At 33.8% G+C, this 17,753-nt stretch overlaps 1 protein-coding gene and 1 long non-coding RNA gene across 2 annotated transcripts; one reads left to right on the forward strand and one right to left on the reverse strand.

Moving 5' to 3' along the window:
* On the reverse strand, positions 1–1,452 carry LOC113507148 (40S ribosomal protein S15Aa). The gene is made up of 3 exons (XM_026890009.1): positions 1,347–1,452; positions 828–1,125; positions 1–120 (listed from the first exon to the last, which is right to left on the reverse strand). Exons 2-3 carry the CDS (start codon positions 1,121–1,123, stop codon positions 27–29), a joined length of 390 nt encoding a protein of 129 aa, XP_026745810.1. The 5' UTR covers positions 1,124–1,125; positions 1,347–1,452; the 3' UTR covers positions 1–26.
* Positions 1,453–16,317: 14,865 nt separating this feature from the next.
* Positions 16,318–17,024, forward strand: LOC113507147. Its single transcript, XR_003401802.1, has 3 exons — positions 16,318–16,408; positions 16,565–16,781; positions 16,938–17,024. It is a non-coding gene; the product is annotated as an uncharacterized LOC113507147 (long non-coding RNA).
* Positions 17,025–17,753: the final 729 nt, after the last annotated feature.

Genomic DNA, 17,753 nt, shown 5'->3' on the forward strand with positions numbered 1-17,753 from the left:
TACATTTTCATTTATATTGAGTAAACTTAGAAAAAGAAGCCTAAAATTTTGCCTCCAAGATGTTTCCTTCTGGCTTCCTCATGATCCATAATGCCACCACTTGTCGTTAAGACAAGGTAACTGAAATTAAGATATAATAATTAGTATCTGTAGTACATTATTTCTAAACTAAAGTTAGCAAATGTTTTTGTTTATTGATAACCTACAATATTTTGTGATAAACTTAGTCTAACAGATCAGTTCATATGGTTTAACTGCAGGTGACTAACTCTCAATGGCCAACATGTAAGTTTTGTTCACAACAACTGTTCAAATGTCTAAAACACCACTAACAATATCTACCACAGGAGATAGATATCCTTTTGTGACATTTTATTTAATATAGCACAACGTATCAAATGTCTACCAACAAGAACTATTGGCGATCCGCGGTAGTTGTGCAAATCATGCAATTCGAATACTGAAATTGAACCTGTTGTCAGACAAGGTAATTTCTTGATGATTGTTGTGGGTAACTTATATTTCACCTACATGTACACCAGAATTGTCATTAATTCCAAACTAAGTTGACTGCAGAAAGTAACGATTATAAAAGTGAGCAATACTTAAGTATTGAAGATGCATCTAAATTCAATCTCTCCGAATTTAAATGTAACAAGCACAGAGATAGATATACACATGGCTAAACCTCTAAAAAAATGGTAACCTACAATTTATTTACCTACAGCTACTTTCAATTCTTGGCAATGTAAACTAAACAATAAACATAATGTAGATGTAATTACACTATTAGGACAATAAGAACGTAAAGCGTTAGGCAAACTTACCCGAACTGTCGTGATGGTAGCAGGTTAGTCCACCTCTCAATGTCATTTATCGGAACGTCGAAGCGGGGTGAAATGACTCCACATTTGTTCAGCCTGCCGGTGAGATTGACAACAATCTTGCCAGCTCTGTGGTCATCGACGATTTCAAACTCGCCAATATAACCGTGCTTCATCATCACAGTCAAGAACTTGACGATAACTTTCGAACAAGGCCGGATAAGCACTTGTCTTTTACCGCGCTTCTCAGCATTGTGAATTGATTTAAGCGCATCACTCAATACGTTCATACGCACCATGGCTGAAATAACAGATTTTAATTAAGAAGGGTATTTGACCAAGTCATAAAATGAGGAACTTCACATCTGCACGAAGAAATGTCAAAACACCGTGAACCGATAGAGGTTATCACTGAATTTTCTCTCTAATACTTAAAATAACATAGTATACGAGGATCACAGTACGTGCTTTACAAAATACATTACTTCGAATTATATTTAATGCCTTAAAAACATTGATTACCTAAGATTTAAAATCCGCCTCAGCGAACCGAAATGACAAAACACTCCGAAAGAATTCTATTCAGTGTTGACAGCCATAAGCTGCAGGAAAAAAATCGACTATCAGGGTATAAATCGACTAAATTGGATTTATCCAAAAAAAATTTTTTTTTTGTAATATAGTTAGTTTCTTGTAATACCTATTTAATTATTACAAGAAACTATCTTGGTAAGGCAATAATATTAAATTAAAAAGTATTAACGGCGCCATAATCTCTAATATCTATCATAAATTAGCGGGCAAAATATTTTTTCTTATTATTCTGACCTATTTAGCTTCGACATCTATTTTGGATGACTATCTTTATTCAGGTGTCCAAAATCACATAAAAAATTAAAGTCAGCTTTCATAAAAAACTTTTTCATTTGTAATGAAATAAAAATAAAATTTTGAATTTGAATTTCACGGTGAATGATAAAACCGTTGTAATTGATTAGTCTCCTTTCCAAGTATAAAATAGCCAAGACTTGTTTATAACGATCGATATAATTAACCATTCCTTGAGTTGAACAAAAATAATATTCCATCTAAAACGTAAAGTAAATGTCCTAGTATTCAAAGCAAGAAATCCTTTGCAAGTCGAAAATAAACGATGATAGCCGAAAGCCGAACCGCTATTAGACAGGGACAACAAAGTCGGATGAACGAAACGAAAACACATTTTTTGTCGTATGTATGCGTTTCGCTCGTCAAGCAGTCGCGTCCTTCGAATGAGTCGATTGTGCAATGAAGTTTAAAAACTTTCGAAGTTTATAAAAACTTTCCAAAACAGTTAATAAGTTTCCGGTGTTCATCAGTTTCATGAGTACAAAACATAGTGCAGTTTAAGCATGTATTTTAAAGTTACAGAAATGCAATATTTCTGTATTTATACATACAAAGTTGAGTGAACTTCTGAAGTTGTGAGTAATCCCTACCTTGTCCATAGTTGCAAGGCGAGCGAATTCCACAGGTGTATAACGAATGTTGTGGCAATTGAAATCCTAGCAACCGACCTAAAATGTGGGACCTTAGCAGGGACGTCTTATTTATGTGTAACTGTGATTAAGACTTAGAAATGTAGACAAAGGTGACTGAAACATGTACCAGAAAATTTAACGTGTCATGGAAGAATTGGAGCGGTGGTCCAAGATGTATTTTCAACAGTTTTGTGGGACTTTTCTGATACTATTTTTTTTCTTAGTACATCCAACATGTTCAATTAATAATACAGGTAAGTTTAAGTGAGTTTGTCTGACACATTTCAAGTTTTAAAAATGTGATAAAAACTTTTCTCGTGTTGAAAATTTGTTTGAAACTATTCTTAACTGATTCAGTGCTGATGATGTGAGTGATTTAATTCAATGGTTAAAAATAGTTAGAACTATTACTGTTTCCTATGAACCAAAAATGTAGCTCTAACAGGTTTTTAACATGTAAGTTTCTGAAGTGCAGAATATATTGAGAAAATAGACATAATTTCTTCAATCAGGCCCAAAATTTGTGTTGTTGATAAAGAACTGGCCCACTTTAAAATGTCTAATAAAAGGTCCATTTACTATTATGGTGTGACTGTTACTGTATTAAAACTATTAGTTTTAAATCTTAATAGTTTGTCTTGACTTAATCCAAATTTTGAACTTATTGTGGGGCTTATTGATTGGTTAATTGGATTATAAAATAGAACAAATTAAGTAAACTCAAACTCAAAGTATTATGATTTTTTATTATTCTATTGCACTTGTCTCAGGAGACAAATTACATATTCCAAATTAGTATCTCTTTTGGTCAAGTGTTACGATTTACAAATATTGGAAAATGCCTTTAAATCGGGGAACTCCATTAGCTCAGTTTTTAAAACGGGTAAATTTTACATTAGAGAATATAAATCTTGGTGTGTCTTTTCATACAAACACATTAAAATAAGTGACTTATTGCTTTTATTGGTATAATTCAATTTGGTTTCCTTTATTGGCAAATGATAAGTTGCATTTTATTTTAAAGCTAAATTTTAGATAAAAATTATGCAAAGGTATAATTACATGCCTGGTTTTTTTAAACAAAAATCAGAATTTATATTTTTTATCTATTGTAGGTCTATAGGAAGCGTGTTTAAATACTTTTTGATGTATTCCCAAACATAGCAATAACTTGAATATACTGACAAATTTTGGAAAACTGCAGGTAGTAGTTGGCAAAGGTGGTTCTAAAATTACGTTTGGGGAATTTAATTTGCTGGACCTCTTAGTAACTTATTGCTGTGTTTATGTCCAGACATTATAAACATTTATTATTTGGTAACCTGCATTTTCGAAATCGCCCAACGATAAAAGTAATTTATCGGTAAACAAAAGCTAACATGCAGATTTTCCTATATAGCAGTAATAAATGGATACTTTATATTTTTTCTTCATCAAGTCACGGTTTAACTGAATGACGCAATACCGTACTTGTTTGCGCGTTGTTTTAAATTGTATTATAATATAATATATCCTGGGACAACTCACACACGGTTATCTGATCCCAAGCTAAGCAGAGCTTGTGTTATGGTAACCAGACAACTGATAATTTACTTATATATTGATAAATACATACATATTATAGATAAATTACACCCAGACACCAGAACAAATGATCATGCTCATCACACAACATTTGTCATGGGTGGGAATCGAACCCACGACCTCCGGTATAGCAATCAGGGTCAGTAACCACTAGACCAACAGGCTTGTCACAGGCCTGTATTTAGCATCAATGTTGCAAATTTCGGAATCAGATCTAATACCTATAAAATTTGCAAATGCTTATTCCTTATTGCTATGATATAGCATGAAATTTAGCTTAATACACTCCAGAAACCACTCAATCAAAGACTTTAATGAACTTAGCTAAGTTAGAGTGGATCTAAAATATTCAGTGACGAATTACCGACAGACCCCATAACTCGCTTGTTAATTCACCGTCAGGTGCCTAATTAAAAGGGTGTCAACTAACAGAGGGTGAAGCAAGGAGTAACTTACTCTAAAATATGAATATAAACATAATATGGTAATAGACGATAAAGTAAACAAAAAATTACTCCAAATAAAGTTACATTTCAAATGCACTCAGACGAGTTATTCTAACCATAAATAAAGTCAACCTTTTTCATACCCAACGAATCGTAGGAATACGAGTGTAAAGTTGAAAAGGCCTTGCGTCCTCAAGGATCTAAGGACAAGCTGTTAAAGAAATGCATTCACGGGCACGCTCCCATACATAAGTGCGTTGAAGCCTGCCTGTTCTGCGTGTAGGGTGGCCACAATTCATAACTTTATGCTCACGTTTCGTTCCATATGTATAGTAATTATTAACTTGTTTTCAAAGAAATGCAATTCATTTTAGTTTGAAAATTAAAACCTATTACGTCGTTCATCCATACTAACTTGTTGTTATAACCCTACGCTAGTAAAGTAGTGCCATGCGGTGTCCGCAAAGTAAGGATAGGGTCGCAGCCGAATGGGTCGTTACGCTTCGAAAGTACCACCCTCTCAATGAATACCGAAGTAGTGGCTTGGCCACTGCCTTTCGTTTGAGTTTGTGGCGTCTAATGCCACTAGGACTTCCTTAGAAAATATTTATGATCTTTATGAGAAGCGGTGTTTAGGTGCGGATACAATTTCTTTATTTATGGCATAGTCAATATCGTTTTAGTAAAATCTATCAAGTTCACAAATTCCCTAATTGATGGTAACCCTACCCTTACAAAACTCGTACACTAGTGTACAATGCAATGCAATCTTGCGATTTTGTATCAGAACATGACTAGGACTTACATAACTCTTTATTCATAGCTGAAACTCGGTACTCCCTATACTTAAATTAAAAAGGCATTGTGATTATAATAAAATAAAAGTGACTAGCGTGGTGCAGTACAGAAAAGAAAGGCCATGCAAAAAGGAAATCTTTAGTAATCAAGACTCATACAGGTGTAAGTTTTTTAAGACTTAAATATAAGTAAACCAGCCTTTTCTTTAAATTTTTCTCCCACCATTTCCTCGTCTCGGTCGAAGCGAGATCTTGAATAACCTTTAATCATCCTCAAAATTTTAGCTATCGAACACGAACACAATTTTTCAAGTCTCCATTATAGTTCCAGACAAAGTGAGATAAGATTCCATAATTTCGTTCAAACAAAATATTCAGCTTTATTATATTTGTAACACGGTTTATAGATGGGAGCAGGATTGCTTTGAACCTTTTTTCCCAGACAAGGTATGTACATAATATATAATTCAGTAGACCGTACCTACGTTATATTAATTATCCACATAATGTGTTTATTTTTAATAACAGTACTTAATTGTTATTGAAAAGTAAGAAATTGTATTTAAATTTATTCTATAGTATTTATATTGCATTTAAGTAACTTGATATGTCGTCGGCGGCGAGTGTAAGGATAGCTGACATCGGGATAGGGTATTCAATTAAACTCTTGATTACGACTTGACTACGATCTTTTATCATCATTAGATGACAGTCAGTAGAGGATCCATGCAAGAGGTTGCAAATTATTCTTCTGCGACACAAATTATTAATAATAAAATGACCAAAGCAATGCGCCGTCATAATATTTGCTACATGATTGATATTATACAACCTTTTCTAGCGAGTAGCGATTTACGCATTAACCCTTTGATAAGAAAGCCTAAAATCTTAAAATTAGAAAAACAATAAACGGTTATAATTTGTTCATTTTATTATTATAGCAATAAAACATTTACGAGTTAAAAGTGATATTAAAAGTAAATGCCAACTAAACTTAAATTTAAAGTTGTAAAATATTTGGCGTTATCGCTAACCTAATTTACCCTTAAAAGTTGTTATTAGTGCTAGAAATTAAAAGTTGTAATATTCGTCTTTTGTACAGCTAGCTTCGAAGAGATTTTCTTGTAGGTACCTAAGTTTGCTTTTTGAGGCTGGTTTACGTCGTCGTACGCGAGTCGGCGGTAAACATCATCATAAAAGCCGTAAGCTCGCAAGTAGGTAGCTACTGCAGGAACTTCCTGTATGGGGTTATTAATATTAAAACACGGCGACCGAGTAAATACAGCCCAAGTAGGATCAGGACGCGGCGTACATAGTTCAAAGCTTTCAACTTTTAAGGCCAATTCCACAGAACACAATGATAAGCGCGGTGGAATATCAAATTGATATTATGAAGTTTGAGTAAGACAAGAGCAGGGCGATAGTTGAACTGTGAACTTTTCTATTTCTAATATACATGCTGCGATAACATTCTTTTGTTTCCCGACAGTGTGCTGTAACATTGATGTATTTTCATATTATGAGTGTAAAATGAAATGGCTTCATTTCATTACAAATAGTTTAGGAAAATGTATATTCTAAGAAAACGAAAAACGTGTTATGGCGTAGAATCAATGATTTTCTAATAATTGGTCTAATCCACACTTTATAATAAAAAAAATCGTTCATCTATTTAATGAAAGTTTTTTTCTTCTTTAAAAACATCGCTATTTTATATTCAGATATTTCATAGGCTGAACTACCAACTACAAAACAACACCATACTTGATCAACTTAAAAACAAAGCAATTGAAGTCGTTGTTTCCAGTCTTAGATAACTTCTATCTTTAATTACTGTAACGCGGATATGGCTGTGTATTTATATACGAATAAAAAGTTCAAATATTCAAATTAAAGTCTTACTTAGTTGGGTACTATTAAGAATAACAAATATATTAAGTTCTGCTTCGATTTCAGTCTTGTTTTCTCGAGATATTTAATTAGATCATTGACCAATTGCCTAATAACAAAGTACAAATTGTATTTATTTATACATTCAACTTTATTGGCCCATTCTGGCGGTTGTCAAGTCCCGGAAGATAAGATAGTTTTGGGTAACCGTAACCCTAGCGACCCTTATTCATTATTCAAGTGATGCGACGAAATCTTAACTGGATTTGTTTGTAGGAACTTTATTCTACTACAATCTTCTAGATTTATTTAGTTATCTTGAAAATTAGAAAGGCGGTAATTCAATAAAGCGTTAACTATTATATCGAATGAAAACGCCTAAATGTTCCAAAAGCGGTTTCTCTTGGTCCTAGAAGCCAATCATTAGCAAACCGAACATTGGTTCTCCAGTACATTTATACATACCGGAACGAAAAACCGGAGTAAACCGCCGATATGTTTACTGCGGCTTCGTTCTCTTTTACTTGAGAATTTAATCCATCAAAGGGATTTATTTTTAACTTTTTATGTTTGTTTCTGTTTCACAAGTAGGTAACAAACATTAGTAGATAGATAATAACGTGTAAGTAATAATTTATTTGACAGCAGTGTTATCTTCATTCTGCAATACTCTTGGGATCTACTCGTCGTCGCTTCAGCTTCAGGCGTATGCTTATATGACATGTGATATCTGGTTTGACACACTTTACTAGGCTTGTTTAAACATAGGCTGATATTTTGCAACTATGAGAATTATGAGTATATTTATGGTAATAAACACGCTATGCCGTGCTCGTATCGTTTAAGAATAAGTTTTTCATAAATTTAATTTGAGATATAGAAGTTCTTCTCGGCTTTTTATTTTAATATTATGAGGGTATGAAATGTAATTTAATTTTTATTATGTTGGCATGAAAATTATAATTCATGCTGTGTTGTAACTGATGAACAGCCAGAAACACTTTGGACTAATGCGTCTGTGGGGAGGGTAAAAAGCATTGAAAAAACCATTACGACGCGTATTTATGATACCTAACGCAACATAGGTATAATTTGTAATATACCTATTATGGTGTAAGTAGGAACAATTTACCAAGTGCGGCGGCGATGACACTCCGGAGGGTACTTAAAGGAAAGATCTTAATGCTTGAGTTTATATTCCATCTAGATTGGTGTTAAGGCGAGTTAGGCGGTTGAATAAATAGTGTCTACATTCTAGTGAGAAACAGATAAATATCAACTAGGCATTACCTTATTAATATTTGAACCTAAATGTTAAATTTATCATTGTAATGTATATATATTTCATTCAATAACCCAATATTTTACAGAATTTTAATCATATCTTAACTAAACCGATGGTTTGAATTCAGTAACTTTTGTATTAATTAAAGCTCACGCAATGAACAACAAATTAATCATAAATTGTAAGCGAGTCTCGAGCTTACTCGTAGAATTTTCGTAATTACAGTTGAATTCTGTTCTGACTGGCTCTAGTATTGTTAGTATTGTTACATTAAAATTTCAAACAATACCTAAATTTGGGATATATGTTATATTAATTAAAACTTAATTAAAAGTTACAATGTGGACACTGGACACTGAAACATTATCAGCTAATTAAGTGTCTAAAAGATATAAGAAAGTTACTTTGTCACATCAATTAGTATGCAGATGCCTTGACCATGTTACATATTCTTATCTGCAACTTTTTATCTGATCATCCCTTGCTTATTTATGTGTATGATAATGTAACTTACATCTATTATGTGTCAGCTTGAAAATAATTTACTATTTGCTCAGGGCCCCGATTCTGCTATTTATTATAGCCGATTAATGAATGTTAATTGGATTAAAATTGATACGCTTCCTATTAAGAAACTAAACAATTATTGGAAATTCATTGTATTAACTGTGTGTTCCTTCTCTTCTGAATTTCCAATATTTGTGTTAGAAAAATGCTTAGAATAATACGAATAGTGCCAATTTAATCCAATTTCCATTGATTCATCGGCCACTGTAAATAGCAGAATTGGGCCCTGGTAATAGTGACCTGTCCGGCGTAATTGTAATGTAACATGCTGTCAAGTTAAACACCTCTACGACCCTCCTCTTAACACCATCTCGTGTGTGAACAATAGATTAACTAAAAACTACATACTTGGTTGATTTTCCTTTACGTGTTGGAAAAGGTCGGGTTCCTGTTTGGTACCTGTTGATTATGTAGCAAACGGCTGACACGAATAAAAGGATCGATTAACTTCTATTTTTACTCATGGTCGTATGGGGCGGCAGCTTAAACATAACATAAATAAGTACAGAAGGTATGACCACTTATGCCCGTATAAAATATATCTTTATTGTGTTATCCTATAAGTTATCAATTGTAGCCAAGATCCACTTGAAAATTACTGTTTGAACTGGGTATCTAGATAATGATAAATCGTATCAATAATATAATCTTAAAGGAAAAAAGTCATATACATACGTTAATTATTTATTAATGCACTAGGGTTAGGCAGTAGAATCAAAATCGGATCGCAGGATCCGATGACGCATGGAAGCGGCATTCTGGCCAGCTCGCCCGGTTTGACCACAGAGTCACGTGTAGGCGGACCTTCTGCAAGTATTTACGTAGTGGATGACCGCTCTGTACTACAACTCCGCTAAACAAAGGATACCGGCGACATAGAACGCCTAACAGCTTTTTTATGTTTGCATAATGGACAACCGATACCAAAACCTTTGATTTTCCATGATTTATGATTAAAATGTATGATAAAGTACTAGCAATTAATACGTCTCATCTTTATTATTGTATTTCTTTCATAGAGGACAATGACTCGGTTACAAAATAACAATTCATAACAAACGTTGTATTCAGGCGTAATAATTAATTAATACACTACCGTGTACGGGTAGGATATCGGCTTTCATTAATCGTTTTACCTTTGTTGTATCAAAATAATTAGTTAACATCGGTGATTATGCCACAATTATTTTATGTATGTATACCACTTATCCTTATGACCTAATTTTCAATAAAATCAATACCCTGTTATGCCTATGGATTGTTGTCTTGAATGTTAGAAATATAATATGTAACTTTCACATGAATTACATTTATCCCACTTTTCTATCTTTATGGTGCCTATTCATTATATTCTAAAGCATCACACCACGGCCGCACAATAATATGTAACAATAAATTAGTGAAACGAACTGTTGGTTAGTAAAAGATACCACCTATTAATTATCGTCATGCAGAGTGAAATCAATAATTCCTTTTATAGTTTACTCAAGTTAACGGCGTTAAAGCGGTCACACAATAAAAAAAATAACAATACATCGGCGACCTAGTTTGTAATGGTTTCCTACTAAAGCGTTTTTGAACAGTAAAGGCGCGCGGTCAGTCGAGCGCTAAAAACCACGTTACACTTGTTATATCACAATACTACGTTAATTATGAAATGCTGTAACCACGTAACTTCCATATTTCTTTGACCGTGAATACAAAGCATTAGAATTTATAAATTAGAAATTTTCATGCCATTAAATTATGATTCGTAAACTTCTTTGGTCAATGAATGTAACTATTAATAATGTAAATGTTAATAATTAACTAATATAGCTTTTTTCAATATCGAGATTATGTGTGTACTCGTGTTCTTGGAAATGGGCCGTTTTATTATCCGCTATAGCATTCGCTTCGTAGCTTTGCAACGACCGGTTAGTGCTGCGTTGCGCCTGGCGTGCGGACTGCGGTCACATACTTCAACAGTCGACCACGGACACTCGCTCAGAGAGTGGTAACTGATACCTATCGAGAGGGAATAAAATACTGTTCATTCTCCGTGACTCAGCTTGAATTAATTTCACTGGACGGAAGTGCTATCTCGATTGTCCAGATTATTGCAGCTTTTGACCTAAATGAATCGTGTACAATGGGTATTTACATTGCAGAGCCAGAAGTTTACTGTTAATTACTGGATCAGCCGATTCGCTGCCTCAACATTCAAATAACTGTGCTTTACTTGACTGAGGCTATCATTTTCATTTTAGTTACTTTTGTTTTAAACAGTTTTGGCATGCTAGTTTGAGCTGGCACAAAAAGTGGAAACTAAATTTATTACAATCATGCTTTACTTTGATTCATGTATTTATAACTGATAACTGAACTTCAGCTTAGTTTCAAATAATACAAAAATTTCAATGAAATATATTCATATAGTACCTTTTAGTTTTCGATATAAGTCCACTACTTATTCCTTGAAAAGCACACTTCAAAGGCTTCTATATAAAAGGGACACAAAGCCAATCGAAGGGTTTCCCGTTCGTTTACCTGTAGACTTACGTGTAGTTAAATGTTAGCCGTATGCCCTGCGTTTGTGGTACAGGCTCGGGTTACCGCCAGCCAACTGTTAACAGAACTTGAGCGACAACAAACCGGAAGCAAACCAGGGTTTTGTATAAATCATTACATAATTTGTGCGGATAAGTATATCCTTTTATTTGAAAACGATTGATTCTCGGTAAATAAAACCCTTTGGAATCGAAGCTCGAACGTTCCTTATTAGTATGTTAGTAGTCGCTGGCATCGACTAAACGTGCCATAAGTGTGAGTCACGTAACGGAAACGGTTCTTTCGATATTGATGTCTGGGCTTGATGCGTTCCCATGTTTTACTTTTACATATCCAACTTTTTACTTTGCGGAGCAGTTCAACAACTGTAATACTGCTTTCTTTTTATCACTGTTTCTAATTTAAATCCCTTTGGATATAGAAAAACATCTGCGAGCGTGGCGCATAAATAAAACTTTTTTATTTCTACCATTATATTAAACTCTTGAAAATATTTTTCTGGATGAGAATACTTAAGAAATTTTGTTGCAATAGAATCTTTATTAAATACTACCAATTAAACTGATGCCTGATAACTATTATTCTTAATTGAAATTTGCTCTATTTCCGGGCTTTTCTCTAAACATCAGCTAAAAAAAACTTCTGTTAAATAAAATGTTTGCGCTTATCCCTCATCACCTTATAATGTTTTCTTCGGAACAATTATTTCCCTACACAGCTATTCTCCGAAAACACTCTTCGTTAAGTGTTGTTCCTGATGTACGAAGTTCGAGTATTTCAACACATTTTTTTTAAGCTAGTGAAACTGTATACACAACGTTCCAATATTAAAATGTTTAGCACTGAAATATAAAATCGATAATTTTGTAAAATATGCATTGACTTTACAAAAAAAAAATACTCAAGTTGTTCCAATGACCTACCTATTGACGGTAAACTTATCTTATCATTTTATCGACTTTGATATTACTAAAATTAAGATACAATAAACTGATAGGTTGAAGTTGTGCGTTTACTCATTTTATAGATACCCAAAATGTATTACAAGCATTACTCGTAACTACTATGTGTAGTTAATTAAATCAGAGTTGACAGGTTAAGTATCCATAGTATTTAAAAGTATTAAATTATCGATAACATTATTCAAATAAGTGATAAATTCAATATCATGATTTATCTATTTTCTATTGGTATCAAAATACACGTACTTATTTGTATTGTTAACATTGATTTCAGATCCATTGTGTGCCAAAAGTATATTCGTTGTACATCAATCCATGTAACGGAGTAGTTACACGGCGCGGCGCAGAGAACGTCAATGGTTCTTATTTCTTATGTAGTCGCGAATAGTTACTCGAAAAAGCTTTTTGCATGAACCTTAGTCGTATCTATTAAAATATAATATTTTTGTGATATAGGATTATTGCAAAGCTTGCTCCGTATTACCAAAGTACTCCTTCTGAAGATTAGTAAATTAAAATGTTGTGGATTAGAGGAGCTTTATGCAGTTTCCGCATTATCATAACTTTAATAGTACATAGGCATAATATTTAGTGGATAATGGTAATTAAAATATATTATTGCAAAATCAACCGACACCTGCGAAAAAAGTTGTAATCGTTTCAATGTTGACAGGATAGATATCGATTAAATGTGTTATCGATAGCATGACTCATGAGAGCTTACTATTTAATTTTCCCCAACCCTTGTAGTGTGTACAACTTGTGCGATTCAAAATAATTCTAAGCTTCAGATTGTTCAAATTATTGTTAAAATTATTGTAGGTATACGCAGGCACGCGAAACAAACTCTGAAAGTGTTGTTTTACGTATTCCACCCTCTACCCGTTATTAGCTTTGAATAACGACCAATATTTAGGCGGCAGTCTAACTTGAAGTTTGTTTGAGAATGTATCAAAGTTTGTTAAGAAGCCGTTATAAGTACGTAATTAAATACAAACAAAAATTGGATCAATTTACGATTGATTTAAAATGTCCAATATGTAATTATTTTACTAGATGTCCGCGCTATTTTCGAAAGGTTAAAAATGCTGACATTGCATCAGCGTATGAACTTTTAATATTGAACTCATGGTTTCATAACTTGCCGAGTTTAGTGAAGAATGACGGGCAATTTTCATCAAAGATGTTTCGGCTCTGCGTGAAGAGGAAACAGCCATGTAATAATCGCGACATAAATCTATTTTATCGGCTTTACTTCAAACTAATAATATCAGATTTTGATCACAAATAAATTCTTCAACTAATATGTACACTATGCTTTACTTAAATAAAGGTTTAAAAACTTGATATTAGATTTTGTAATCACAATCATTTAAGTCTGCTCACTGCTAGCCCAAATCTGTCGTTGTTTTAACTGAACAATTGTGTATTTCCTACTAACCTTATGGTGAACTTGTTAACAAACAGTTCCCGTTTAAGAAAGGGCTAATGCACGCTAACTACCAACCGTCGATATGATACTCTACACGTGTTGACTGTTAGTAACTGGGTCAGGCTCACTGCAGTCAATCAGAGCAGCGAACAAAATAAACAGACTCACTGTTTCTTAAAATTGCATAACGATCATGTGCCTGATAGCAATGTTGATGTTTTTTCATTGGGTTTGGTCGTTTATCAAGAACTAGTTATTTCTTAATGGTTAGAAATGTACTAGAGCAGTAAATAGAACTTCTGGTAAATCGACACAATAGCAAATTAATTTATTTACTAAAGAAAAAAAATGTGATTTTAGCTCAGCAGTAGGGTTTGACTATACATCTTTGACATTATATATCTTAGTTTATTTTGTAATTGCTCTTATTTTAATATTACTTTATAACATCGCTTTGGTTTATCTGTGACTGTAATGGTATTATAATAGACAAATAAATAAATATATTTTAGGACTAACTTCTAAACAAATTACTTCAAAGTTTCATCTTAAGAATAAAGTAATTTTGTTAAACGACATTCCGGCTTATAGCCATTGTTGTTTAGTGACATCAATGAAATTAATTATTAATTCAGTAAACGTCCAAAATCGTTAACACATGCTAACACGTTGTATGGTTGTCAAAGGCTTATTGGTAGTCCTTACAATAACTACATACATCCGTCATGTCGTTGGATCATTTTGGACGACTAGATTTAGATAACCATTATTATAGGTTATGAAAAGTATATAATAGTAGTTATTAAAAGTCACTTTGTAAAAAAAATAGATCTTTATATCATCTTTACTATACGAAAAGATTTGTTTTCTCCGCAAAAAACGGTCGAAAAATTTGGGAGATTGTAAAATTGGATTAGAGCTAAAAATACGCATCTTTTACAATACTCTACGAACGTAAAAAGGATTTGCCAAAATTTATACGTGCCAGGCTTAATGATCCCAGCGAGACAATTACCAAGGAAAAGGGTCTAGGATAAGGCCTGTACGGAGGTCAACTATATGTTACAATCAATGTTAAATAAGTGTCATCTGTAAGGATTTTACTGTTAGGACTATTGACGTGAAAAACTACGCGGTAGCCAGCGACTTTTATCGTCGAACAGGGGTTCAAACAACGCGGTATTTTTTGGAGCTTACACACAGCAATCCGTCAACAGTGTATTCGATGTGTTTAGTACTGATTTATTCCTCTTTCCTATTTACCCTAATCGCTGCGCTGTATTTTATCTGTTTTTTATCGTGAGTTCCCATTACTATTTCGATACTATGTGTAAGCCTTGGATAATTCTAATGCGAACTACCTACACTGTTAAATTTCTTACACCAGTTTTTGCACAAATTTTCGGTGAAATGAAATGAAATTATTTATCTGCAATAGGATATTTTTATCACTTTACATGTCTTTTTTGAGAACGATGGAGCCGACATTTCCTAGCTGACTACCCTAAGAAGAAATGTCGAAACAAACTCAGGGTGTGGATGAATAATTCCCTGCCGAGTTGATAAAATTCCTATTATTATTCTGCTAGTTCTACATTATTTCTGGGCTTCCATAAATTTCAAAAGGTAGTAGTAGTTGGGGTATTAGTATTACTGTTTTTTTTTCTGATGTTAGCGGACGCAAAAATATTGCATTTGGCTGCTAAGATCATCAAATTACTATTTACTTTTTAAATATGTCCCTTTATCCTTCTTTATTCTGCAAAGAGCAAAAAGCTGACACCCGACCTACCGTGACTTTGTGGGAGCTATCGCTTAAATAAAATGATTGTTGGCATTCGCCCTTGCTATGAGACAACTCTTGCTTGCTACGGTTATACATTGAAATTTAAGATATGTAATGAGCGATTTTGTTCTTGAGAATCATGCTGTTACTTATCCTTCTTATAATAATGAGATTTTAACACGCCTGGCAGTGTACAAAGGAATCCACCCCGTTTCTAATTGTATCACGGTTAATTATATCACAAGATATTTTTGAAAAATGTAAATAGCCTGCGGGCTGCGACCTTTCCCGGTATCAGTCAACTTCCAAATTAAAAACGGTTTGACCGTAAAAACGCACCGGGTGAGCCGTGGGTGGTGCACACGAAGTAATTTTATGTACGTCTTTTAGAAATAATCGTTATATCTCTTGTTTTATTTCAGTACAAATGCAACCACCGCATTTAGTATGCAGCCTTCATCTTCAAATAGTATAGTCAGAGAGGGTACCACAAAAATCTTACAATGTTCCCTATTGGTATGTTATTATTTACGGTTATGTTTTTTTTTACTAGATAATTATGAAATCTCTCTACTTAAAAATAAAATGTTTTAGCATACCGCAACCGATGTATAGATGGTTAGAAACGTGTACCACTCAGTGATTTTCATCCGAACTATTTATAAGATCCACAATACCCAGAGGCAGGATGCCGGAGCTTACCATGTATAGCAAAAAATGACGTCGGAGCAATATTCAGCGAAAAGAACAACATTGTCGTCGCGTGTAAGTAAACTTCATACATCTCTTTGTATGTCCATGTGTCTCTTTGTTGTGCATGCGGAATAATCTTGGGAAAAAACGAGGAACTGAGGTTCTGGACAACTACTTTTTAGTTCGTTTGACGTGAGACACTCATGTTTTTAAGATGTTTATTTTTAGATATGGGTGTATTTGAAACACTATCGAACACAGTGATTACTGCTGAATCTGGAAGAGCGGCAGTATTAGCTTTTCCACAGATAGAATCTGAACCACCGCCTTCAGTTATATGGCAGGACGAAAATGGCGCTCTTCGTTATGACCAGAAATATGCTGTTACTGACAAACATGAACTTGTTATACTTTGTACTTCGCATGAAGATGAAAAAGCTTACAGGTTTGAAACTATTTACACTATGGAACCAACAAAATTCATTATTATTATTATATGTAATAACTACATCACAACACTCTAATCTATTCAGAGTGCAATATACGTTAGTTTTATTTTTATGGCCTTGAGTCAAAGAAATCAAATGAATGTTTATTTCAGAGTACGTGCCATAAATACACAATTAGGGAAAGAAGAAAATAGTCCTTACATAAAACTTAACGTGTTTGGAAATGACAGCAAAGAAATCCCCCAGAAATAATTATAAAGCCAGAAGACACAAAGATAGTAAAAGGTCAAGAATACACAAGTTTGCATTGCATAGCTAACGCGAGACCTCTGCACGAATTAGAAACTTTGTGGTTTAAAGACGGAATAATGATTGATTTAGCTGGCATAACATTTGACCTTAATGACCAGTGGAATAGGAGTCTCACTCTTATTTGGCAAATTTGACGCACACCGGTCAGTACACTTGTCAAGCAAGATTAAAACCGGTGGATATGCTACAGTCACAGCATCTGCGTATGTCACAGTATTAGAAAAACCAATGTCCTTTCAAATTTAAAATCTGAAACGTTTGGCGAATTCGTAGTACTATTGTTTTGGATGTAATGTTCAAGGCATTCCGTTGCCAAGTATAACTTGGTACAAAGATGCCAAAAAAATTGCAAGTGTTGGAGCGGACGCAGGAGAGCAGGATAATCCGGACGTTGACGATGGCGGAGGCAGGTATCGAGTGGAAGTCGATCGTTCACTCGTAATCAGCAATCTCAACATGGAGGACACCGGAATATACCAATGCATAGCCAGCAATGAGCAGGAGAATCATCCATTTACACCTGGTTAAAGATTAAAAGTAAGTCTTTTTTTCTGAGAACACTGAATAACCACTCTTATAAAACAACTTAAAATGTTTGTTAGCGGTCATTTACAAAATAGCCATAATATCTTTTAAGGTACCAGAATTTTTTCTCC

Source organism: Trichoplusia ni, unplaced genomic scaffold (genome assembly GCF_003590095.1).
Source record: "Trichoplusia ni isolate ovarian cell line Hi5 unplaced genomic scaffold, tn1 tig00000743, whole genome shotgun sequence".
Taxonomy (NCBI): Eukaryota; Metazoa; Arthropoda; class Insecta; order Lepidoptera; family Noctuidae; genus Trichoplusia; species Trichoplusia ni.